This window comes from Barbatula barbatula (assembly GCF_947034865.1).
Source record: "Barbatula barbatula genome assembly, chromosome: 24".
Taxonomy (NCBI): Eukaryota; Metazoa; Chordata; class Actinopteri; order Cypriniformes; family Nemacheilidae; genus Barbatula; species Barbatula barbatula.
The window spans coordinates 13,377,787-13,402,909 of NC_136787.1; the positions used below are offsets into that span (position 1 = coordinate 13,377,787).

The window sequence follows — 25,123 nt, forward strand, 5'->3', positions numbered from 1 at the left end:
ACCTGTGTTTCTCTCTCCTTTAGCTTAAATGTGTGGTGCTCCGTGATAACCACTGTGCATGCGTGTTTATTAGTACGTGTGCATATTGTGTGTGGAGGTTTTTTTTGTGCGTGTGTGTCTGTCTGGCTTCTGTGTTTATACCTTTTTTGTTTTTACTTGTATAGCTTTAAATGTTTTGCTTTTAGTCAATGTTTCATCTAAAGCTGCTTTGTAATAATAAAAATTGTAAAAAGACTATTGACCACTAGAGAGAATAAAATGCCACAAAAAGGGCTATTTTTAATTTTTGCAAAAATCATATCAGAACTAAATGTTACATTTTACATAATTTAAGAAAATGTACCTGTAAGTGCTGCTTTATTCAATTACTATAGCAAAAACAATACAAAAGAATTACTTCGAATCCCCATTATTTCAGTTAATATGATACGATTACATGAAAGAGTACAATGTTACTGTAAAATACAGATTTGATACAAGTGGTTTGTTATATGATAAGAGGTGACTAACAAAAATCAACTTGTCATCTCAGTCTTCTCTAAACCCTGACCACAACTAGAGTGCAGAACCCTAAATGTATAATTTTCTGAATTCTGCCAACATAAGGTGTAGGGTACAGGCTGTCAGCATCCTTTCTCTCGTGAGAGTATTTTTCTTAAGTGCTTACTATACAACAATCTTAGTTTAGACAGATCATAGACTGAAATGGGATACGTCAGCGAAAGAGCATTGGTTTGTCCATTTTGAACCTGTCTGAATTGATCTTGTAGAGAAGCACAGCCAGCATGACGAAACACAGGAGCCCGAACACGCCGGCAGCCACGGATACCACGACAACTGCCTGTGTCTGCTTCTGATCCTCATGCACTAAATAATCACAGCAACATTATAACTTAAACACCCACAGATCCAATACTAGCAGTTTTTTACAATGTAAAAGCAACTAGCACAGAGAAACATAAGAGGCTATGGTTGCTAAATCAGATTTCCTTGATAAAATAAATACATGTATACACTGTCACATATTTATGCTTACCTGCAACAATAGGTCTGTATGGTTCTAAAAAGATAAAATAAATTGGTGAGTTCAAACATATAAGTTACATAAAATATGCATTTGCATATGGATAGTTGGCATAGGGTATTCTGACATATTATGTCATTACAGATTTATAAAGCTGACATCATATTTTTATTTGTCACAATAAAGGACCATCCTAAAACTAACTATGAACACACTATATGTACATTTGAACATTTACTCCTGATAATTTTTTAAAATAAGAAATACGCAAATCATAAAAAAAGTGCTAGTTGCTATCTTACCATTGTCCACTTTCGTGATGATTGGTCCAGAGCTCACCGTGGCAACATCACTAACCGAGGTTCCTTGGGCTGACTCCACATCTCTTCTCTTCCTTACAGGACTCGTGCAATTCTAATCCATGTCAGAAAAAATCAACACACGTCTGTTGGATGCTGCACAGATCTAGACAAGGATTTTATCAAAGTTCATTTTGCACTTGATACCTGGCGTAATGATCTACAGAAAGTGGTCTCGCAGAGTCTGGTGACACAGTGCACATAAAAGGTCGACACGGACCGGTTCTTGTGCTCGACAAAACGAAATGTCTCGAATGAGAACCGTGCAACCTGTTGTTCTCCGTTCACACCCATTATGGTTTGTGGATCGATGCTACATCTGAGAACGATACAATACACCAAAACTGATGTGAATTCACTTTTAAATGTGCATAGGAATTCTACTCTAAAGTGTATCTTTGAATATCGCTTTTATTGTATCGAAGCATCATAGAAAATGTTTCTATGTAACAAAGCTGTGAGCCTTCACACTTACCCGACAAAGAAGTCAAAGGATGTGCTGTTGACTGGGTAAGGACTAGTGGTTGCATAACAACGATCCAAGAGAACATTAAATCTTCACACAATACAAATGAAAAGTTATCTCTCAACTTCAAGGTAAAAGCAAAAAAATGAAGGAAATGAGAATGCAGAACTTTTCATATCATTCATGATTATTTCCAGTAACTATGTTTGTGCACCACGTACTTCTGTGTGAGATTAGTTGCTCGGACCTCCAGAAAAACCCTGGTTTTCAGCATTAGACCCATCGGAGGAACAAAGAGACGAGTTGTATATGTGTAATCCTTCAATCAGAAAGAAAATTACAATATGAGCACATCATCATCAGACATCACCAGTACTATAGTACTGTACATGCAATATACAAAAATGGCCAGGAATGTAAACACAAAATACCTCAAACAGCATCATGCTCAGAGTGCTAATGAAACTGCCATTGTTGTCCTTAATTGCCAGACTCACACCAGAACTGCGTTTAAAAACATAGTTTCAGACAACACTTATTAGCTCACTCATAAAAACATATGAGGAGAGACTGGGGCAAGTTGTCACGAGGGGAACCTATGACACACAATGTTTGTAACTCAGTCTGCACAACTAAAAGATTATTTTAAAATCTAATTAACCAAATATTTGTTTTTCAAACAGTATTTTCTGCCATAAAATGCTGTTTAATGACAGGTTGCCATTGTGAAAACTTACCCCATATGACATGTAATGTATATTTTTGGTCTTGTTCAATAATGTTCAGTGTGTTGTTTGTTTTTTCCAGCCAAAACATTAGGATTTGTGCTTATTTGGAATTTGTCCACCAATAATATTATCATGTCACTCACACACTCATCTCTGTGTTGTTGACCAAGTACTGCAATGGGTATCTACAGGAAAAGAGAAACATCATCTCCTGCCGATAAGTGATGGTTCCAGCATTTGGTTCCAGAGAGTTGACCAGCCCAGAGATGTTCACAGACTGTACACTAGAAAAGTCGGAGAACAGTCCAGAACCAACCTCCTGAGTTATCTGTTGAGTTTAAACGGATTAAGGGCGAACATCTTAATATCTAGAACTGACAGAATTCTGGGTAAGATTTAACTGATCCCAATACCACACTTAACTTTAAAGACATCACACTTGCTCAACCAATTTGCATGGGTTGTTAATTAAGTACATGATAGTTGGTAACTGGGTTTAAAAGCACTGAATTTATAAACAATTTGGCATCTTTATATATTTCAACACAAAGAATTGTGTCTGGAATGTCCACATTGCAATGGCCCAAAAATTCAAAAAATATTCTAAATCATTCCTAAATCATAACTTGCTTGTAGGTTTACTTTATATAAAAAAGTAATAAATAAATATACATTTTTATTCAATACATTATAATTAATAAATTATGTTACAAATATGTGTTTTATCTGTAGTATTAGCATAAGAGTTATTAATACCGCCAGTTTGTTGGAGCATGCAGCTATGGATGTTTCAGTGATGAAGAACTGGAATTTCAGTACAGGTGGGTCGGCGGTCCAGTCAGCCGTTCCTTTGCACTCAGGCTTGGTAAATTGACCATTAAGAGCCATTGTGGTCTCATTGTATCCATTGTAGTAAATTGGGCACAGCAAAATCTGCAAATCCATCCTGTTTGTGCCACACACAACTGTGATATCAGAGTTGGCTGTAAAGTAAGAACTACAGTTAGCAAAGTAACTGATCGTGATGTTTGGTGTTCCGGCACAATTCCGGTGTTCGGTGAAAAGACATAAAAAAATGGTAACTACAACTAAAATGAAGGCACACCACATAAGAACCCTATCACCACCCTGCATTTTAAAGAAAACACACTCCTCAAATTGCTGGGTGGTCTTGGGTTCTTTTGTGGCTCTAATGAATGAAAGCTGAGATGATGAGGAAGAAGGAAGTGAATGGTGGAAGAGAACAAATGGAGAGGGATACATATATGCTTTGACTGACCTGGCTCTCTGTATGTTGGATGGGTGAGGCAGGCATTCTGAGCCTCACACTGGAGAATCAGGACAAACTGATACACAATGAGGACCTGCCACATTATAATTTTGGCTGCAGGGGAAATCCCACAAACCTTGACCTTGATTCACTCAAACTTTCTCAAACGCAAAGGATGTCGTCTGCGAGCAGTGCATGCAAATGTTTTCTGTTTTGGATGCAAGTCTCACCAACAAGCACTGAATCTGTAGATGATACTTGATACAAAGAGATTCAATATAGAAAATTGACTCCTATTAAAAAAATTAAAAACATAACAAAACATAACAATCAATCAAAAAATTATAATAAAACAATGATAATAATACTTTTTGTTTGTATAATATTTATTCTGTTAGCATGTGCTTTAAACTTTTTAATTACCAATTACCCATACAGTCAAACAAAGAGTTTTATATGTTTTCATAAGCAACCAACTTTAAAAGACAAAGTAAATCTGAGTATTTACCTTTTTTAGTTTTTTAGTAAAATAAATTAGCAGATACAGATATAGATACACACACATGCATTCATTACCTTGTATGAGTTCACCTTTTTTCTATCCTTGCATCTGTGGCAGTGTCTCTCATGTGGTCATGTCTTAACTTTTTATACTGACCCCTTTCAGGCAGAAGTGAGGGAGGGACCTGGAACCAAACCGAGGGTTATGAGAATGGTGATAGATGTTCAAAGAGGAACCCAAGTAGCTTCAAGATGATAAAGTATAAATTCAGTCAGCTATCAGGTAACACTTCTGGATTATAGCAACATCTTGATATGCTCATGAAGCACAAACGTGGATGTAACATGCAGACCTTAATTCTATTAATGCAATATATCATGGTGTGTTGTGGTGTGGTTGGTGTTAAGTTAAATAATTAATTGTGTAACAAGTCTCTGTGCTTGAAGACAAAAGGTGATCGATCACATGTTCCATAAGGTCCCATAATAATTTAGCAATTAAAAGTTGTTCCTTTAAATACATTTATTCTACTTTTATAATAAGTTAAAGTAATTTATTATGTACGTAATTGAAAACTATGGCTACTATAAGGGTTTTATTTTCAATTCCATGGCAAAAACAACCTGTGAAATGACTGGCTCCGTAATTTTAGCTGTCTGATTATATTATTGTAAATTGAAGGTAATAAAGAGCATCAAAATACAGGTCTTAAACCAACAATACCAAAGGTGTTAGTTATCCAGTCTATTCATATAATTTTTCATAAAATACGTATACACACGTTTACAGACACATACACTCAATATCCTGTTTTCGTGCTGCTGGTTTCAGATATGTCGTCTTCTTCGTGAGAAAAAAGGTCTCTTCGGCTCGTCTTATTTCTAGAAACAGATATCACACCCTTCAAACAATGACTGCCATCGTCAGAGCTTTATTTCAACAAAGGAAACCCCTTTTAAAAGTACATAAGAAAAGAACAATGTAGTACATGATCTTCCGAAGAGAGACCACATATGGTTACCTGATTCCCAAGTCACATTTAACCTTAAATTTTCTGGACACCAGATGATGATATCTTTTTGACTACATGGCATTATGATTAGAAATACGCTATTAATATATTTAAGTGGATTTAATTGTATAAATAAACTGAATTTTAATATTCAATTACACTTTTTGAAGTCTCCCATAAATCATGTAATTATGCTATATTGATTTATAGAAAAAAACTTAAATGCACTGGTAAAACTATTGTATTTGTAAAATAATTCTCAGTAACTCGGTGTGGTTCATAACGTTTATTCAAACACGATATCAAAACATGATCATGTGAATTATTCTCTCTCTGCCTGCAGGGGAAGTATGATCAAATCATCTCATTCTGTTATAACTTTCAGTAACACAAGCTGGATGAAATCACAGAGTGCCAATAGTGCAGTATATGGCGCAAAACGCCCTTATTTCAGTAACCGGAGACACCATTAAGACTCTTATTTCATCTTTCACATTACTATTCACCTCCATAGTGATAGGCTACTTATAACGTGATAATACAACTCACCAATCAGCTTGTGTTTGCAATTAACCAATGAGTTTATTGGACAGGGTAATTGCATTCAGGCATTAGACATGATTTTAATATGAATATAACACAGCAACTATATCACAAAAATCCGTTAAACCCTAAGCCACATAGTTTTTCCTCCAGTAACATGTTTGCTGCAACAATTAGTTAACAAATGACAAGCCAGGGCAGTATGTCACAGTACAAATGCTCACACACGTGCAAAAACAGAGGAACGACCTCAGGTGAATATTGGCATTACAGATGGAAAGCACAATGTGCTCTTCCAAAGCTGCAGTTCACTCAATATGTACCAGAGGTGCCGGACTGACATGCGGATATCAAACGACAGTGGATGGTTTTCCTCCTCCTCCACCCCCCATGCACAGATAGAGTCCAGAAGACATTAGACTCTATCTTTCAGCCCATTTCGTTGGTCCACTCTCACTTGGAGCTGGTGTATTTGGTCACAGCCTTCGTGCCCTCGGACACGGCGTGTTTGGCCAGCTCTCCCGGCAGCAGCAGACGCACGGCTGTCTGGATTTCGCGGGATGTGATCGTGGAGCGTTTGTTGTAGTGCGCCAGGCGCGACGCTTCCCCGGCGATGCGCTCGAAGATGTCGTTTACAAACGAGTTCATGATACCCATCGCCTTAGATGAAATGCCAGTGTCCGGGTGAACCTGTTTCAGCACTTTGTACACGTAAATGGCATAACTCTCTTTCCTGGTCTTACGCCTTTTCTTATCACCCTTCTTCTGGGTCTTCGTGACAGCCTTTTTGGATCCCTTTTTGGGAGCTGGGGCTGATTTCGCAGGCTCAGGCATTGTTTTGATTTTTCAAGCCCTACTGTCACGAGATCAATGTTGGTGTGCTATGCGAACTCTCGCTGCGCAGTATTCTGCCCCTTATTTATAAAATCGGCATGCAAATTAGACTCGAGTCTATCTTTGTTTTCATTGGACAGCTGTCTGATGTCACGGACTGGGTTACGCGCTGTGACTGGCTGTTTGCTTTAAAGTCACTCCATCCATTCAGAGCAGACATTGGGGTATAAATACCGATCCCTGCTTACATCATAGGCGCAAGAGCGTTTGACCAGTACCATTAGATTGGACGTTGTATACCAAACAGTCAGTTCCTTTGTTGTTTAGCCATGTCTGGAAGAGGTAAAACCGGTGGGAAGGCCCGTGCCAAGGCCAAGTCTCGTTCATCCAGAGCCGGACTTCAATTTCCAGTCGGACGTGTACACAGATTGTTGCGCAAGGGAAATTACGCCGAGCGCGTAGGCGCAGGAGCCCCGGTGTATTTGGCCGCGGTCCTGGAATACCTGACGGCTGAGATTCTCGAGCTGGCCGGAAACGCAGCCCGCGACAACAAAAAAACAAGGATCATCCCCCGCCATCTCCAACTGGCTGTTCGCAACGACGAAGAGCTCAATAAGCTTTTAGGCGGCGTAACCATCGCCCAGGGCGGAGTGCTCCCGAATATCCAAGCGGTGTTGCTGCCCAAGAAAACCGAGAAGCCTGCTAAGAGCAAGTAAACGGGCTTTCGCTATCCTGGACATTGACACAGACATGGCTCAGATGCGAGCTGCCCGTTTGAGTAGCGTGTTCTCTTCTCTACTTTGCGTTATATTGTGTTTGTTTAATGAAGACGGCATCTTGTAAATTATGATTTGTGGTGTTGGTTGTTTTGTTTTTGGACAATTCCCTGTTAATAAGGCAAACGCACAAAGATAGCCCTCCCTCGCACCACCGCTGGCTTAAAATGGCCATGGGACGTTTCTGCCACCATAGTGGACTATCCTTACGGAAAGAAACAAAAAGAGACTCGATTTGAAGACTACGATTTCATTGTATATGGACCAACGTTGGTTTCGTTTTTTGTTCGTCACTGCTTTGAATAACATGCGATTCGTGTCCTTCATCTGCTGTTCAGCGGTTGTTATGTTTCAATAAATGTAAAGCCACAAAGCCCATGTGATTCACTTCTTCATTGAAACTGTATTTTGCTGCATGAACCGAATGCGCTAGAGTAGATGAGCATGTGTTGTATAGCATTAAGTGTTAGTACATGCTCCAATACGGCGTCACAAGGTCTATTCTTAGCAACAATATTGTCTGGTGGATCGTGATGGGATTGGGAAGTCATTGATTATCGGATTTCTCACTGCACGAGTACTAGAGCTACACCAAAACGATAGATCAACAATCTTATGGTACAAACATGATTAGAAATGATAGCCTTTATACAATAAATCAAATGAAAAACACATTTAAAGGGTTAAGACTACTTTATTGAGTGTCAGTAGTTTTAAGTACTTTACAACTTAGTAAGAATATGGTTATTACAGTTTATTTAACACAAGGGCAACATAGCCAAACAATAACTTAAAAGGATTTTAAAGGCAGCATGGAAAACTCAGAACCTTGCATACTAAACCAAAATAATGTCCCCCAAATCATAACTCTGCCTAAAGACAGATTTGTAATTTTTGTTTACAAGCGCTAGTCATGTTGGTTTTACAATAACTGTAAAAGAGAATTAAATAACATTTCGATAAAGCCTTTGACGAAATTTGGCATGCAAGTGCTCATTTCCATTTGATCTTAAGTCTCTGCGTACCCTTCTGTCTTCATGTCATTCAGCCCCAAGTCCTCATTATGTTCAAACGTTCGAGTATACTTCTCAATCTTCATTTCCGGATCGGGATCTGGGGCATAAACATTCTGAAAACAGAAAACACATAGCAGAGTCTGGTGGTTGGTCTTAACATAAACTGAAACAATAATACATATTTTTTTAAGTTAAACGTCAAGACAGTCTTAAGACTATAATCACCTGAAGATAACTATTTCCTGCTGGGTCATCTAGGATGATATGAACATCCATCTCTCCGGCCATTATCTAAAAAACACATGAAACATTATGTAAAAAAGAATATTGACTTGTAAAAATAAGACCACTATATGCTTGGTTAATTAAATGTATATTACAAACCTTCTCAATCTTCTGCCCAAAAAGCGCCAGCTTATCTGCTCTGTCAGGTGTAGCGCTGTCGCCACACATGAAGGGATTTTTCGAAACAATCTATAACAAACATGAAAAGCAGAAAAGGTTGCTAACATAACCATACAAACAGGGGTGAGAAAGCTATAAGCATGTAAATGTCCCTACCAGGTCTTTGATGTCCTTAAGAAGACCTTCCACAGTAGTGAACTTTCCACCAAGGGCCGCCATTCCCAACTCAAACTCCAGTTCGGGAATCAACACGCTACACGTCTCTGACTGATCCACAGACGCAAACATTAATGATAGGGATGTAACAATGAAAGACAAATGAAGACATGCTAAATTTTGCATTACATTTTCTTTAACTCATACCTCTAAGAAACTGCTGATTATAGGACATAGTATGAGATGGGTCAAATTACCTAAACATTTTATAAAAACAAAGTTGCACCAGATAGACCTTGACAAAGGTAACATCTATTATTTTTTAATTTTGCTAACATTCTCCAGGTTAGGCCCGAAGACCGATCGTTTCATAGTCATGTCACCACGATAATAAGACAATTTTGGTTTTGCAATAACATGATATCAATAATATTGTTACATTGCTAATTAAGGATGATTCAGATAAACTAACCCACCTTCAGCAAGTCTCTGGACATGTCTGAAGGGTCTGTTAAGTGGAGTGTTATTTTGGTTCCCAGGTCTTCTGTGGCTCCTCCTGGTTTTACCTATTGAATTATGTTAGTGATAATAAATGAAATGCTATGCGAATGGCAAGAAATAATAGATATTGCACAATATTCTTACCTCATTGGTGCGACTCCCACAGCTGTCGCAGTTTGTGGCCATTATAATAACTTCTTTGAAATGCGGAATTTCTGCAGTGGGTTAAGGAACCTCTTTTCTTTAAAGCTATGATTTACAAGTTTTTATGCACCATTGTTTGAATGGCTTAAAATAATATCACACTAATAGACTTGCAACATACATTTTATCCAATTATTTAAAAAAAAACAAGTAAATTGCAACTTTTAGAAAATAAAAGACAGTCCTTCGGTTCCAACCTGAATAATCCAGTCACTGACATTATTATAATTACCTTTAAAACAGGCACTCTAAATACAGTAAATAATTTGGACATTAAAGGTAAACAATTTCACTGCATCTAGAGATGAGGTTGCAAATTGCAAGCTCACCTCTCCCATTCAAAGCACTACAGTGGCTGACACAGGGACTTTATCTCCTTCGCCAAATAAGCAACGATAACGAATCGTGTTGCCCGGTTGTATGCAGTGTGAGACTAACATGACGCCTACAGAGTCAGAGCTCAAACTACTAAACGGAGTTCCCTTTCACGTCTTCTTACTCTGAAAAAGACAAATAAACACAATATAATGTGAAAATTCCCATGTTAGCAAGGGTCCATGTAGAAGTAGTCCGTTTTATGAATGTTAACAGCAGGGAAACAAAACTGACTCGTCACAGTATAGCTCTGGATATCTATATAAAGCACTCTTAAAGGGGCAGCAGCATAATAAACATATCTGTTTATGATGTTCATCAAACAAAAAAGGAAAGGGCCCATAATTCATATTAAAGTATTTGTGTTCTCCTTATGTAAATTGTTAAGATTAAGAAAAAAGTAGCATACGATAATTTAGTTGTTAAAGATGTGTTTTAAATACAGTACAATTGACTTTACACTTTCTGTTGAAAGAGTGTTTATGTATAAGCAAAAAATAAATCATTAACTTGTTTTTCTATATCAAACTAGACAGAACGTTAATGCCCTGGCAGTGCACGATAGCTTTGGTTTTATATTTGATTTGATTACATTCATGTTTACGTTGAGATTTACAATAAATATTTTGTTGTAAAAAGCACATTATTTGTCCAAATCTTATTGCACTTTTGTTCATATATAGCAGTACTTTCAAAATAAAAGTGCACAATACACTACTTTTGAATTCGTTATTGAATTTAGACACAATAATGTATATTATATTGCATTTCTGTCATTAGGTCCTCCACAAAATTACACATTGGACTTTTAAATACACTGTTGTAGCATTGTCGGAGTTTAGTAGAGCATGGTGCCAACAATGTGAAGATAATGTGCTTGATTCCCCTGAATCCTCTTTTTAAGTGTAATAATCCAATCTGAACAATTCTTCAAACAACATTAAAAATAATGAATAAAAAGGCTGACGTTAAAGGATACGAACAAGCTTCATGTTTGTATTGGCTGGGGCATTGCACTCCGGACAGTTAGTGTTAAAGACCAAAACTTCATTTCTCATGGTGTCTAGGTCATTGCTGGGCTTTTCATCTTCTTGCTCTTCCTCTACCTGCAAAACAAGAGGAGGAGCAGATAGACATTGCAGAGCTTCCCTCTTAGCTGAAGTAAAATGTAGTTAAGCTGACTGTACTGCTGGACCAAATATTCTGATCTTCTCACCTCTATTCCAAGTGAAGTGTTCTGTTCAGAAGTTCTTTTGTAATGTGTGACAGAGAGACATTTGTCTTTCTGTGGTGCGAACGGGTTCTCGATAAAACTGTTTCCTGATGGATCATCAATTATCTGCAAAAAAGGATAGAGAACTGATCAGTAGACCTAACAGGCAACTCTATGCCGTTACTTATCCGGGCTCAGTAATCAAAAGAACTATCTGGTAAGACTTACTAATGTGAATTCCTCTTCTACTTCTTTAAGTTTTTCCAGCCTTTTGATGAATTCCTCTATTTTTTCTGCGAGAGCGGGATCACTTGCCTGTAATGCATTGAGGAGAGGAAATAATTACAGAAAAATTACACAGACCAAATAAGTAGAAAACAAGAATTTGTGTATACAAATATAATATGACTTATCATCAAGTAAATAAGAGGTTTCCTCATAGTATAATCTCACAGCTGTGAAAGTCATAAGGATGCAACATTAACACAGACCTTTCGAATAGGTTGATCTTGTTCTAAACCTGCCACTGCTCTGTCCAGCAGGCCCTCGATTGTTGACAAAGCTACACAAACATTAAATAAATAAATAAAGTGTCCGACAAACTTATAACAGCATTAACAATTATGCCATCAAACTGCACTTTTTTCTGCATTTTTCAACACCTAACTTGCACTAGTTTTAGATAACATGAGTAATCAGTAATGTCCGAACTACATAACTTGGAAAACATTACAGTGTGGAAATGTATTATAGTCGTACATACAGCCCTTTTGTGTAAAGGCAGGAATCTCAAAATCAAGTCCAGGTATTCTGGTGGATGCACTGTCAGCTTTCACAACCTCCCGATTTATGTCCTTCATGGAAGAAACAAAATTGAAACTTTTCAAATGTGGTTAAAGATTGTAGTTAAATAACTTAATGGTTAATTATTCATTGCTGTGGTGACCCATTAAGATAAACTTAAAAATACAAAGTAGTATACTTATTCATTAAAAAGACTTACACCATGTAACTTATGCTATCCATCCTTACCTCTTTGCTCTTCACCTGTAAGGTGTATATGACACCCTGTTCCTGTATCCGCCCAGCGGACTGGATTTCTGTGTTGCTCCAGTTGCAGTGCGGACATGTAAAGGAGCTGATAATGATTTCTTTGAAGAAAGGGATTTTAGTTAGCAGAAGACGTGTGCTTCCCTGCAGAGTGGCAAAACAGATTTGAGGAGTCACAAGATGTCAAAAGCCAAGACACTCAATCACCGACAAAATTAACTTGCTTATAATAACAATAACATGTATACTTAGAACTACATATATGACGACTCTGGTTCCAAAATGAGAAAGAAATCACGTTATTAAGTTATGTTTTTATTGTGTTAGTTACCTGTTTTTGTTGCGTTATTGTGTCTTAAATGAGAACGATTTGATATTATTGGAATGCACAATAAAAAAAACATGATTTTTAAAGAATAAATAAAACAAAGTAATCCCATTTTGGAAGCAAACTCTACATACATACATACAATTTAAGAAGTGTATGTATAATTCCATACAACATCACACACCACAAGAAAAGTGTAATTAAATGCTAGTATTTACATTTTTATAGCAGTTCATGCACAGACTCTCGATCACTGTAGGTTCAACATCTTCATCTTCTGCATTAATGTCTTTAAAAACTCCCCCGCGCACGCGCTCCTCCTCGATCACGGACATCCTGTTACTTATACAGGTGCTGTCGGTTAAAAGTATGTACCTCTCTGGGTTAACGGAAAAATGCTTGTTAGAGTTGTTAATAATCAACAACAGGCATTATGCTAGAAGTTTCCAGCGATCACCACATGTTTTCGTGTACGTGACGCCCTCATGTGCGGTGGATCACTGCCGGGTCAGACTGAGTTTAAAACCCCTGTCAAAATAAAAGCACTCACAGGAACGGTTAATCGTTTATCTTTTGTATAATTCCTTTTTATGTGAATAATTTCTGTTATCGAGCAATTATTCGTAAAATTGTACAATTGATGCACAAGAAGACCTAACGCAAGCAGGCACAACGAAGCATGAAACATGATTGAAATGCTAACTTAACAACTAAGACGATGTAAAGCAGATCTTATTGCTTTCATAAATATTTGCAAGTGTCTCTCTAACTCATAGTATTACTTGTAGAACACATACTCATAATATAGCATCTTGTTCTTCTACCCCGCCCAAAAAAATGGTTACGATTTAATTACCACCATGAAAATTTATTTTTTCTAACACGTTTGCTTCAAAGCATTCACCAAGAGGGGGCACTCAAATATCTCCCTTTGTGCTGTTTCATGTCTCCAGCTGTGCCCATGCTCAGGGCTGTTATATTTGGTGATGTGTGGTAACTGGTCAGTGGGTGGTGTGTGATGATCATGCGACATTTCCTCCCATAAACCAAATTAGGACTTTCCTGTCCCGTGCTCTGATGTTTGTGTCGTCATCAGACACCAAAGATTATTGTAGTGACGGTGTAGAGAGTGTTCTTAAAATAATCTTTCATACCATAACTGGTAAGCATAATTAAAGACATTTAATATACACAATAACATTATTTTATACAATTATATGCAAGTACTAACAATTGCCTACTATAAAATATAAAGTATTATTTCATGAAGCTAAACATAAGTAATATCAATAAAAAAAATATCTTTATAATATACATGTTGACAAATATCCTGAACAGTGTCATATAGTCTGACGAAGCAAAAATTAAGAAAACAAGAAAACATTTATTGTATATTTGTCAACTGCCCATGTATACACATGGGTAGTCTTATGTGTTTCATGTGATAAAAAGTGGATACTAGCCTCATAATCACACTGCTGATTTCAAAACACAACAAGGTTCTCTGAGTTTCAGCCTTATATCACACATTTCTTTTTTCAATCAAAGCAGGATAATGTATTCTAACAGCTAAAAATATTGCTGTCAGATAAGGTTCCCCTGTGTTCATTGAGAGAACGGGTAGGGAGGCATGACTCAAACCAACAACCCTCTCATCATAAACCACAGCACTAACCACTACACTAAAGGGCCGATCAGATGGGGCCTGCTTGAATGTGAAGTATTTTGAAATGTATATCAGGAAAAACGGTATCTCACAGCTGAGATTTTTCTGTCAGATGCCGTTCCCCCTTTGTTCAAGAGACTGAAAGTTCATACAAGTATCATAATCACACTGCTGACTTTCAACACAAAAATAAGTCGGTTCTGAGACCTTCAGCCTTAAATCTATACGTCTTTTATAAATGTGATCAAACTAAAGACTCTGCGGATATTTGAAGGGTGCGAAACTATTCTGTAAGGACACAAGATTAACATGAGATATACAGAAACTGTCTGAGTTATGGCTGCTTTAAGCACAACAAGAAGTAGGTTCTCCGAGTTTCAGCCGTATATCACCAATTTTTTTAATCAAAGCCTTCTTGAACGTGAAGCCATGAACGCCATGTTTAGCAGACGTAACTGTATCTGACAGCTGATATATTGCTGTCAGATACCATTGCCCCCTGTTCAATGATACTGAAAGCTCACAATAGTATCATAATCACACTGCTTACTTTACACACAAAAAGAATTTCAGAATTAAATCAATGCATTTTTCAACCAAAGCAGGAAAATGTATTCCGCTTGAATACAGCAAGGGGCAAAACAGATATTGCCTGCTTGAACGTGAAGCCCTTCAAGACTACATTTTGCCATCTATAGTAGGGGGAACGATAGCTGAGATTTTAATGTCAGATACCAATCCCCCTTTTTAAATTGGACTGAAAGTTCATGCTAGTGTAATCATCATACTTGCTGACTTTAAGCTATTTTAAAATCGGAAAATGAAGTAGTGTGAATTTCATTATGTCATGTAACTAAACAGAATTGTGTAGGTCAAAAGGTGTCAAGTTTTAATGCTAAAAGAGAACAACCAACTGGATGTAATGCCCCCAAAACTTCACACATTAATTTTCTCAGGGGGAAAGACCATGATGTCATGGAAGCCGCTGTCTTTAAAAGAGTCAAAGCAGAGGAAGTGCACTTCACTCTTGCAGCATGGAGATCAAAAACACTTTTGTTATTCACATTCTATTGCTGATCGCAGGAGGTAAGACATATATCTTTTTAAATGTGTTTAGGCTGTCTATTCTGTAAGGAAACGTTGTTGTTGATTTAGCAATGTCTTTACCTGCTGCCAGCAGGTGCAGAGGTACTGTTGTGTTCTGTTGTCAAAGAAGAGTCTGTGCTGTTTTTTGTGTACGACCGTATATTTATTGGGATGTTTAATAAAAGTTTTTTTTTTTCATTTTCAATTTGTTCATCAGAAGTCCTTCAACGTATTGAAGGTTTTTACAGTAGGCTGTGTTTAATGAAATACATTGAGTTTGAGTGCTCGTAGTAGGAGGAAAGCATTCTTGTTGCAAGTGTGAAGTTGCTGGTGTGTATAGCAGTCAACATGAAAGAGAATGGTGAAAAGCATTAAATCAAAAGGTTTAAAAGCCCCTTGCGCTTCAAACTCTTGAAATATCACAAGGTAATATGAAATAAAAGCTGAATGATTTAAATATCATTATATTAAGTTTTAATGTTAAAGTGTAATCTTATCAAAGTAAATAAAAAGGGATTCAACTCCAAATGAGGCCATTGCACTGTAACATCTTTTCATGTAACATTTTACCCTATAATATCACACTCCCACAGGTAAAAGCACAGACATTAGACATAGTGGTCATTTGACTAAGAACGTTGACACCTCCAGATAGCCTTATTTTGAGCTGCATCTGTTTATCTCACGTATTTTAATAGCTCTGTGAGCAATGTTTTAACACCACTGTTTCCTGTTCCAGCGTGAGCTGTAGCTTTACGTGTCACAGTGGCAAGTTTTCACCTGCTACAAGATCAAACCACACAAGCAAACAGAGAGACCACTTAGAGCAGACCGACTCTCTCACTCTGCAAAATACAATGTAGCCCCCTCTTACTTTCAGCCACAGGTACAGAGAGTGTGAGAAACCCACAGATGAGTCAGAGCAGAGCTTAGGGCGCCTGTGGTCTTATCTGCCCCCTGATCAACCTACTGTTATTCCATTAAACTAGCCTTCCACTCTGTAAAATAATTCCACACAAGTATATTTAATATACAAACCAAGCAATTGATTGTCTTACATTTGACAAGCGTGTTAATTTATGCATTTATGGAAATTTGCTCACCTATTGTCCCTAACTGAACTAATGTGCTATGTTTCTTCATTTTGATCAGGTGTTAAAGAATGTTTGGCGGTGAAGCATCTGATATTGTCCGAAGGAGATACGTTGGTTCTGAAATGTCTGAAAAACTCCATTAGGAATGTGCCCATGGAGTGGAGAAATCCACAAGGCCATGTCATATTTTTCAACGAAGAAAAAGGTGAAGAAGGAACTCAACTGCATAACATTTTTGACATACATTACCTTTTTGTAATGTATCATTCAACAACTGTCTTTTTTTAATCTTTACACACAGGTTTCAAAGACTCGAGGATCAGCATTTTTATTCTGAACGACTCTGAATTCACAATACACGTGTCCAACGTCCAACAAAGAGATCAAGGTGTTTACAAATGTCTACAGTATGATGACCGTGTCAAAACAAAAAGATACAGAGTAGAAGTTTTGGGTGAGTACATTTTATGTGTATACAACAACAACACTAAAGATAGCTAATGAAATACAAGATGAGACTTATTTTCTGTTCAATCTAATAACAGGTACCCCAAGAATAGAAATGGCTGAGCATGGAGATCATAAAATCATTAAATGTACAACTGCTGCAAATGACCACCCACCTGAACTCTCCTGGCTACTGAGTGGGATCGAGATTGAGGGTAAGATTATGGGAAATGTCAGAGTGGGTAGATACATTGACAGATGGACATACAGACAGATTTAAAGACAAAGTAACAAAAAAAGACGTGTGTCAGATTCACAGATCTACAAACATGTACAAATGGACAAACATCAATTTACGTCATCTGACATTTTCTAAATCATTTGAGGAACCAGGATATTGTAATGAAACAAAAAAGAAACACTTTGTTTAAAAGTGTTTAGGATTTTGGTAAAAGACACCTAGGATGTTTGTCAGATCTAAATGGTAAATCACATGGTATTGAAGATATGTTATTTGTTTTCTAATAGCCCAACCTAACACATCATGGGAACATGGATCCAAAAGGTCATCAGTAGTAAGCGTCTTAAAAGTCAAATCTCATATCAGGAAAGCTACAGTGAAATGTTTGGCAAAACACAGAGCTCTCCCAAAACCACTAGTGGATTTCATCATCATTGAAAATGACTGTAAGTATTCACATAACCAAAGAAGCAAACAGCAAAAGCAGATCATATAAGAAATTTGTAATCGAGCCTCCTTTGACATTAGCCATACTTTATTTAGCGCATCACCTTTACCAAGCATGCGATCAAAAATAGGGACATTTTGCCACAGATGACATTATTAGAAAAGGGAATTGAAAGTTTTGGGGAAATTGGTTGGCTGAGCTGCATGGGGAAAGTTTTAGAAATTGGTAGCTTCCTATTGAAGTTTGGTTCCCATTAGAGTTGTCAATCACATGATATCAGAGAAGTCAACAAATTTCTCTGAAGGAAAAAAGTTTCCCATCGAGAATAAATATAGGCTATTGAGTACATTGAATTGTATTGTACGTGAATTGTTTATAGTCTTTTCAATAACTTTTTTAAATAAAATCCTTATGACTTATATACGTTTTTGTGTTGCTTTCAATGTAGCTGTTGCAGTTCCCACATCAAGCTATTCCAGGACAACTGATAAACAAAAAACAGAGACAATGATCACAGTCACTTCTGTCGCTTTTATTAGTACAGGTGAGTTCCCAAATTAATGTCATGTGTTAGGACTTAAAAAGACACAATCTAACGGATAAATAAACGATTTAAGGTTGTTTTGACATATATGAATGCCACATGACCGAATTAATACAGCTCACATAAAATAGTGATCTATGAAGGACCAAAAAACGTCCACAATATTTTTTCCATTGCTCTCTGTCGCCATCTGCAGCTTATTTCAAGACATGTTCATACTCAATCTCTTTTCCATTTAAATGTCATGTCTCAGTGTCATTTGTTTTTAAATCTTATTACAGAACACATGGATTTTACATCAGTTTCAGAAAGGCCTGAAGTGACCTCAACCACAGAGAGCACTACTTTAAATAGTGCAAAAAGTAAGACAATAATGAATGAACATAACAACAAAAACATCTAAATAGTGTTGTATTTGTTAAGCAGACAATCTTTGCCAGTAATTTTGAGAGTATTTATTGAATACACCATAAACTGTTCACTTTTTTAAAGTAGCATGTACTTTTGTGTTCATCTATACTCTTAACACGTTTAAATAAGCCAAATTAATATTTTACAGCAATAGTGATCTCAAACATTTCTCTGCATTTCAGCACAGTACACAGACACTTCAGACAACAATTCAACAGGATTCCAGATAAAAAATTCCACCAGTTCAGAAGGTATACTTTATTGATACTAACAACAAATCAATCCAAACACATTCATTTTACATCTGTATAATGACTCTCTAGGTAATTTGATGATAAAAGTGTGACATTGTACGTTTGCAGGTTTTGGCATAGAAAACAAACACGAACCTGACCACCGAATTTCCCTAAATCAGAGCTCACCCCTGCTGGTCCTGCTAGTGACATGCCTCATTTTATGTTTGCTTATTGTCGTCATCTTCTTTGCAATCAAACTGCGACGGGCCCATCTAGCCTGGAAACGAGGTAAATATATTCTTGTTACCTTAATGGCATTCATTACAATGTGATTTGGTCAATTGTTTGGAGTATGCTTGGTAATGACCTATGAGGTTATAGTTGTGCCTCATCATGGAAAAACCATGACTGTTTTATATAACTGAGATTAAACTGTGTCATTTGTAATGACAGAGAATGAAGAATCTGACCAATCTGTGGAAAGCAGCAAATCAAAATCCAGCCATGAAGAAAAGCAGGCCCAGGAGAGGAGACGAAATGGTAAAACAACTTGAACAACATACAAACACAAAGTTTTTTAGTGCATAAACAAACAACTGATGTCTTTTTTCTGATCTAGGTTTTTGGAACTCGAATTTCACAGAATACAAAGTAGAGGAAGAAACTCCACAGAATGTGGCAAATTCCAGCAGCACAAGAGAAACAGAAATCACAGAAACACAAGACAGTTTGAGAACAGTATGTGGCAAGCTTGAAGGAGCATGTGTCAAAGAAACTGAACTTTAGAGGAATATTCAGCTGGATCTGAATAAGAGGCTGAACTGATTTTGCAGTTTGACAATGGTGCTTAGTTAGCCTGTTTGAAAAAACCCTAAATGTTACATAAAGGCTACCTTTTGTATATATGTCTTGTATTTACTGTAACTATGATTAAATTTTGTAAATATATGGTACTTTTGCTAATGTACAATAAAGATTTATACCGTTTTATAGTATTTTTGTGCACATTATGTTTTTATGGTCATGATATTCATTCGCTGTTTTTCAAATAAAAATTTAATTAATATCTATGGAGGACACAACTAATAGAATATTGATATTTTTAATTAAATATCTGTATGATTTAACATTCTTTAACATTCCTCATCAGATTGAGAACCCCTTAGAAAATAAATAACTAGCTACTATGCTCACTACACAAAGGACATGGCACTGCAAAGGTCGTTGAGGTCTTTTGAAGATTCATTTGTTTATTCATTCCCATATACGGATACGTTAATTATGTATAATCTCTATAATGTAATAAATACGCGATAGTTGTAATTCATCTAATTTCTCCTTTATACGTGTTTTGCTGTATCATCGACGCACTCTCATTCTAGCACTAGCACTCAGAGGACAAGCTGTTCCGCATTAACCACGGTTGCGGCAAACTCGGGGGGGATGGGCTGCAAATCTTCCACCAATAACAATCTTGGTTCTTACATCCTGGATGAGGCACAGTGGCCGATTCCGGATTTTCATAGGTGCTAATGGTTAGAAGTCAAATGAGGCGTCATCTGATTGGCCCAAGTACCGGCAATATAAACTGTTCCAGAACCTTCGAACGTTCTCTCATCTAGGCAAGGCAAGGCGTAGCAGGTTTCACCACTCCAGCTCTCTAACCGGCATCTTCATTCATCTCGATTATCTCCAGCTTGGTATGTTCATCTCTTTGTTCTGTTTGTTTGCTCGTATATATTAATAGCTAAGATTAACTGCGGTGTTGTGATATTTTAACCGATATGGGATTGATCACAGACTCCTTAATTCTAAGAGCGAACGTTAAATTTGGTCACGTTTACGCAAAAACTGATCTATTTCCTAATAGGCCGAACCGTTAATGATTCATTTGTTCTTTTGACAAAACTGTAACGTTATTTCCTTGTCAGTAAGTGTAACGCGTGTTTTTTTTACGCGTGTTTTTTTAACTTTCACGTTTAATGGTTTATAAATGCGTAAATACTGCCATGAGTAATTAGCATTAACCACAAAATGTCAAATTATTAGTGGATTTCTTTTTTTGACTCTGTCGGCACCTCGTGTAATCTTATCACGTGCTTAGTTCTCGATCGTTTAGCACGGCCATTTTGTTTCAAATATTCAAACGTTTAATTGTCCAGATTCTTAGTTTAGGCAAATATAAACGGATTCACACGTAAAAAAACACTAGTATATTTCTCAACACCATGCTACATGCCTTATTTGACTAGACCGTTCCAGAAGTCCAACCACGTGGTATGACGCATATCCACGTGTGCCGCCATGATTGGGCCTCTGATTTCACAACCATATTTGAGTTTCTATATTTGTAGTGTATTCATTTTGCGTTCTCTTCCTCAGACAAAATGTCTAAAGGACCAGCCGTTGGGATTGATCTCGGGACCACCTACTCCTGCGTGGGTGTTTTCCAACACGGAAAAGTTGAGATCATTGCTAATGACCAAGGAAACAGAACCACACCAAGTTACGTAGCTTTTACAGATTCTGAGAGATTGATTGGAGATGCTGCTAAAAATCAGGTCGCAATGAATCCCACCAACACAGTCTTTGGTAAGTGCTTATTTCAGTGCCCTATTTAGTTAAAAATTCATGTCTGCTATGATGAAGTTTATTCCTTGCCATTCGTAGTTTCCACCAGAGGTTGAAAGACCAAAGATGGCCCAAGTACCTTCCTTGGATGTCTGAGCGACGCAATAATTTGTTTTTATGTATAATTCGACTAAGATGTTCTAAGAGTTCCCCCTTTTCCTTCTATAGATGCCAAGCGCCTGATTGGCCGCAGGTTTGACGATGGTGTAGTTCAGTCTGACATGAAGCACTGGCCTTTCAATGTCATCAATGACAATACCCGTCCTAAGGTCCAGGTTGAATACAAGGGTGAGACCAAGTCATTCTACCCTGAGGAAATTTCCTCCATGGTCCTCACAAAGATGAAGGAAATTGCTGAGGCTTATCTTGGAAAGGTGAGGTTTTACTGTTGCTTATGTAGTCTCTATGACTTTTCTTCGCTATGATGAAGTTGATTCCTTGCCATTCGTAGTTTCCACCAGAGGTTGAAAGACCAAAGATGGCCCAAGTACCTTCCTTGGATGTCTGAGCGAACTCGTGTCAAAAGCTTAATGTAATTTAAAATCTTACATTTGGCAATTTTTAACCATCTTGTTTCTTACAGACTGTTTCCAATGCTGTCGTCACAGTACCTGCCTACTTCAATGACTCTCAGCGACAAGCCACCAAAGATGCTGGTACCATCTCTGGCTTGAATGTTCTGCGTATCATCAATGAGCCAACCGCTGCTGCTATTGCCTATGGTCTAGATAAAAAGGTTGGTAAAGCCTGGCATAATTTCTTTTTTTACTAAATTGTAATATTCGCTATGATGAAGTTGATTCCTTGCCATTCGTAGTTTCCACCAGAGGTTGAAAGACCAAAGATGGCCCAAGTACCTTCCTTGGATGTCTGAGCGAATTTTGTCAGGGTCAAGACTTTATTTCATGAGAATGGCATTTTAAAATTCCCTTTCTGTGCTTTTAATAGGTTGGTGCTGAGAGGAACGTCCTCATCTTCGATCTTGGTGGTGGTACCTTTGACGTGTCAATTCTCACCATTGAAGATGGCATCTTCGAGGTCAAATCTACTGCTGGAGACACTCACCTGGGTGGAGAAGACTTTGATAACCGCATGGTTAACCACTTCATCACCGAATTCAAACGCAAGCACAAGAAGGACATCAGCGACAACAAGAGAGCCGTTCGCCGTCTTCGTACCGCCTGCGAGAGGGCGAAGCGCACCCTGTCCTCCAGCACACAGGCCAGTATTGAAATTGACTCCCTCTATGAGGGTATCGACTTCTATACATCCATCACCAGGGCCCGCTTTGAAGAGCTCAACGCAGACCTGTTCCGTGGCACTTTGGACCCTGTCGAGAAGTCTCTTCGTGATGCCAAGATGGACAAGGCTCAGATCCACGACATTGTCCTGGTTGGTGGCTCCACTCGTATTCCCAAGATTCAGAAACTGCTCCAGGACTACTTCAACGGCAAAGAGCTCAACAAGAGCATCAATCCCGATGAGGCTGTTGCATATGGAGCAGGTTAGTGGCTTTGTTTTTTATTTTTGACCCAATATTTTCGCTATGATGAAGTTTATTCCTTGCCATTCGTAGTTTCCACCAGAGGTTGAAAGACCAAAGATGGCCCAAGTACCTTCCTTGGATGTCTGAGCGACTTTTGTTCATGCTCTGGTGTTCTCATGTAGCCTAGATTCTTATTTGTCATCTTTGTTTCAGCTGTCCAGGCTGCTATCCTCTCTGGCGACAAGTCTGAGAACGTTCAGGATCTTCTGCTGCTTGATGTCACCCCTCTGTCTCTTGGAATTGAGACCGCTGGTGGAGTCATGACCGTGCTCATCAAGCGTAACACCACAATCCCAACTAAGCAGACTCAGACTTTTACAACCTACTCTGACAACCAGCCTGGTGTGCTCATTCAGGTGGGTACGAGCAGAACTGCTCGTTTTTTCTATTTGGCCGATTGAAGTGATCAATTAAGCATTTCATGCATCTTTAATGTGTTTCTATATTCCTTTCTCCAGGTTTATGAGGGTGAGCGTGCCATGACCAAGGATAACAACTTGCTGGGCAAGTTTGAGCTCACTGGAATTCCCCCTGCACCTCGTGGTGTTCCTCAGATTGAGGTCACTTTTGACATTGATGCCAACGGCATCATGAATGTTTCAGCAGTTGACAAGAGCACAGGAAAGGAGAACAAAATCACCATCACCAATGATAAGGGTGAGTATCTTTTGTCATTGCCCTTGAATAGTTAATTGTGGCAAGTATTTTAGATAATTTAACTGGAGATCGGTTTCAGGTCGTCTCAGCAAGGAGGATATTGAGCGCATGGTGCAGGAGGCTGAAAAGTACAAGTCTGAGGATGACGTGCAGCGTGACAAGGTGTCATCAAAGAATGGTCTGGAGTCATATGCTTTCAACATGAAGTCCACCGTGGAGGATGAAAAACTGAAGGGCAAGATCAGTGATGAAGACAAGCAGAAGATCCTTGACAAGTGCAATGAAGTCATCACATGGCTTGACAAGAACCAGGTAAATTGTCATTGCACTGACAATCTGTTTTTATACTGATTGTTGGTTATTTCACTTAAATGATTCAAAAATTTGAATTTCTTAGACTGCCGAGAAGGAAGAGTTTGAGCATCAGCAGAAAGAGCTGGAGAAGGTGTGCAATCCCATCATCACCAAGCTGTATCAGAGTGCTGGAGGAATGCCTGGTGGAATGCCTGATGGTATGCCCGGTGGTATGCCTGGTGGCTTCCCAGGTGCTGGTGCTGCCCCAGGAGGTGGATCCTCAGGCCCCACCATCGAGGAGGTTGACTAAGCCATTTCCAAAGCTACCTCCATAGTAATGTTTCCTGTTACCCTCTGTAGTTGAACTCTGAAATTACTTGTCAAAGTTTTGGAAGACTTCAATTTGCAGAGAGCTTGTTGAAAATAATAAAAAGGGGTTTAAGGCATCACTTATTTACAGATAACGGGAACTGATTTTCTACATTAATTGCACAGTTGTTTTCAAAATGCTTTGGTGCTTGATGTGAACAAATAAAATGATTACTTATTCCCTATTCTGCCTTTGTGTTTTTTGGGGTCTTGTTAGATCATTGACTTATCTATAGATGTTGAGTCTTATGGCTTATCTTAAATGATTAAATGGATTTTGTTTTGAGGTGGCACCGGTTGTAAAACTGACAACTACAGTACTCTGAAAACAAATATTGCTCGTCATGCGTCTACTTTAAGCTGCTCAATTGGAAGCAGTATTTAAAATAGAATGAGGCATACTTTTGCTTTAAAGATCCATTGAAAGGGCTTACTAAGACATGGCTATAATCAAATATGCAGTTTTGACCGCAAAGCTGCTGATTTAATTTTTGCTAGTGGGTGCTTACCGCAAGAATGCGTTACTCGCTCTTGCGGTGTCTTGTCCTTATGCCAAACCAGTTCAGCATCGGGTTTGGTTTCGCTGTATGTTATTTTTGTTGAATGGAACAGTGCAAGCGTTTCGACTTCGAGATAATATAGTTGATGTATTGCTTTCCAGTCAGTCACGCCATATTAAAGAGCGAGAAAA

General features: G+C 38.0%; 6 protein-coding genes across 7 annotated transcripts; 3 read left to right on the plus strand and 3 right to left on the minus strand.

Moving 5' to 3' along the window:
- Nucleotides 1–249: 249 nt before the first annotated feature.
- On the minus strand, nucleotides 250–4,471 carry LOC306889904 (zona pellucida-like domain-containing protein 1). Of its 2 annotated transcripts, none has more exons than XM_079449290.1 (11): nucleotides 4,424–4,471; nucleotides 3,857–4,104; nucleotides 3,334–3,560; nucleotides 2,721–2,905; nucleotides 2,281–2,353; nucleotides 2,071–2,168; nucleotides 1,859–1,939; nucleotides 1,531–1,702; nucleotides 1,327–1,438; nucleotides 1,037–1,060; nucleotides 250–867 (listed from the first exon to the last, which is right to left on the minus strand). In XM_079449290.1, exons 2-11 carry the CDS (start codon nucleotides 3,948–3,950, stop codon nucleotides 716–718), a joined length of 1,218 nt encoding a protein of 405 aa, XP_079305416.1. In that variant the 5' UTR covers nucleotides 3,951–4,104; nucleotides 4,424–4,471; the 3' UTR covers nucleotides 250–715. The 2 variants fall into 2 exon arrangements, with proteins under 2 accessions (XP_079305416.1, XP_079305415.1); XM_079449289.1 differs by having other exon boundaries at nucleotides 3,857–4,140; nucleotides 4,424–4,467.
- Nucleotides 4,472–6,353: 1,882 nt separating this feature from the next.
- Nucleotides 6,354–7,607, plus strand: h2ax1 (H2A.X variant histone family member 1). The gene has a single exon (XM_079448246.1). It carries the CDS (start codon nucleotides 7,068–7,070, stop codon nucleotides 7,452–7,454), a length of 387 nt encoding a protein of 128 aa, XP_079304372.1. The 5' UTR covers nucleotides 6,354–7,067; the 3' UTR covers nucleotides 7,455–7,607.
- Nucleotides 6,358–6,738, minus strand: hist2h2l (histone 2, H2, like; the record flags this gene model as incomplete). The annotated part of the gene is made up of 1 exon (XM_079448247.1): nucleotides 6,358–6,738. The coding sequence occupies one exon, from the start codon at nucleotides 6,736–6,738 to the stop codon at nucleotides 6,358–6,360; it is 381 nt and encodes a 126-aa protein (XP_079304373.1).
- Nucleotides 7,608–7,885: 278 nt separating the features above from the next.
- zpr1 (ZPR1 zinc finger) lies at nucleotides 7,886–13,713 on the minus strand. Its single transcript, XM_079448245.1, has 13 exons — nucleotides 12,981–13,713; nucleotides 12,417–12,578; nucleotides 12,148–12,238; nucleotides 11,876–11,946; nucleotides 11,613–11,699; nucleotides 11,388–11,510; nucleotides 11,151–11,277; nucleotides 9,737–9,807; nucleotides 9,568–9,657; nucleotides 9,092–9,202; nucleotides 8,915–9,004; nucleotides 8,756–8,821; nucleotides 7,886–8,643 (listed from the first exon to the last, which is right to left on the minus strand). Exons 1-13 carry the CDS (start codon nucleotides 13,095–13,097, stop codon nucleotides 8,524–8,526), a joined length of 1,326 nt encoding a protein of 441 aa, XP_079304371.1. The 5' UTR covers nucleotides 13,098–13,713; the 3' UTR covers nucleotides 7,886–8,523.
- Nucleotides 13,714–15,415: 1,702 nt separating this feature from the next.
- crtam (cytotoxic and regulatory T cell molecule) lies at nucleotides 15,416–19,929 on the plus strand. The gene is made up of 11 exons (XM_079447978.1): nucleotides 15,416–15,514; nucleotides 16,667–16,813; nucleotides 16,910–17,062; nucleotides 17,154–17,270; nucleotides 17,584–17,742; nucleotides 18,193–18,288; nucleotides 18,570–18,650; nucleotides 18,882–18,950; nucleotides 19,062–19,223; nucleotides 19,389–19,475; nucleotides 19,555–19,929. The coding sequence occupies exons 1-11, from the start codon at nucleotides 15,463–15,465 to the stop codon at nucleotides 19,719–19,721; spliced, it is 1,290 nt and encodes a 429-aa protein (XP_079304104.1). The 5' UTR covers nucleotides 15,416–15,462; the 3' UTR covers nucleotides 19,722–19,929.
- A 500-nt stretch (nucleotides 19,930–20,429) lies between these two features.
- On the plus strand, nucleotides 20,430–24,617 carry hspa8 (heat shock protein 8). Its single transcript, XM_079447993.1, has 9 exons — nucleotides 20,430–20,635; nucleotides 21,318–21,527; nucleotides 21,735–21,940; nucleotides 22,150–22,302; nucleotides 22,515–23,070; nucleotides 23,266–23,468; nucleotides 23,571–23,769; nucleotides 23,849–24,081; nucleotides 24,167–24,617. Exons 2-9 carry the CDS (start codon nucleotides 21,323–21,325, stop codon nucleotides 24,371–24,373), a joined length of 1,962 nt encoding a protein of 653 aa, XP_079304119.1. The 5' UTR covers nucleotides 20,430–20,635; nucleotides 21,318–21,322; the 3' UTR covers nucleotides 24,374–24,617.
- The last annotated feature ends 506 nt before the right edge of the window (nucleotides 24,618–25,123 follow it).

Coding starts and splice junctions, on each gene's coding strand:
- hspa8 (XM_079447993.1), top strand. CDS start 21,323: ATGTCTAAAGGACCAGCCGTTGGGATTGATCTCGGGACCACCTACTCC. Junction 21,941..22,149: donor CTGAGGCTTATCTTGGAAAG/GTGAGGTTTTAC, acceptor TGTTTCTTACAG/ACTGTTTCCAATGCTGTCGT. Junction 24,082..24,166: donor CATGGCTTGACAAGAACCAG/GTAAATTGTCAT, acceptor TGAATTTCTTAG/ACTGCCGAGAAGGAAGAGTT.
- h2ax1 (XM_079448246.1), top strand. CDS start 7,068: ATGTCTGGAAGAGGTAAAACCGGTGGGAAGGCCCGTGCCAAGGCCAAG.
- crtam (XM_079447978.1), top strand. CDS start 15,463: ATGGAGATCAAAAACACTTTTGTTATTCACATTCTATTGCTGATCGCA. Junction 18,951..19,061: donor AAATTCCACCAGTTCAGAAG/GTATACTTTATT, acceptor GTACGTTTGCAG/GTTTTGGCATAGAAAACAAA. Junction 19,476..19,554: donor CCAGGAGAGGAGACGAAATG/GTAAAACAACTT, acceptor TTTCTGATCTAG/GTTTTTGGAACTCGAATTTC.
- zpr1 (XM_079448245.1), bottom strand. CDS start 13,097: ATGTCCGTGATCGAGGAGGAGCGCGTGCGCGGGGGAGTTTTTAAAGAC. Junction 12,579..12,980: donor GCATGAACTGCTATAAAAAT/GTAAATACTAGC, acceptor GCCACTCTGCAG/GGAAGCACACGTCTTCTGCT. Junction 9,808..11,150: donor TACAAACATGAAGCTTGTTC/GTATCCTTTAAC, acceptor AACCCACTGCAG/AAATTCCGCATTTCAAAGAA.
- LOC306889904 (XM_079449290.1), bottom strand. CDS start 3,950: ATGTGGCAGGTCCTCATTGTGTATCAGTTTGTCCTGATTCTCCAGTGT. Junction 3,561..3,856: donor TCCAACATACAGAGAGCCAG/GTCAGTCAAAGC, acceptor CTTACTTTACAG/CCAACTCTGATATCACAGTT. Junction 1,940..2,070: donor GCAACTAATCTCACACAGAA/GTACGTGGTGCA, acceptor TATTGTGTGAAG/ATTTAATGTTCTCTTGGATC.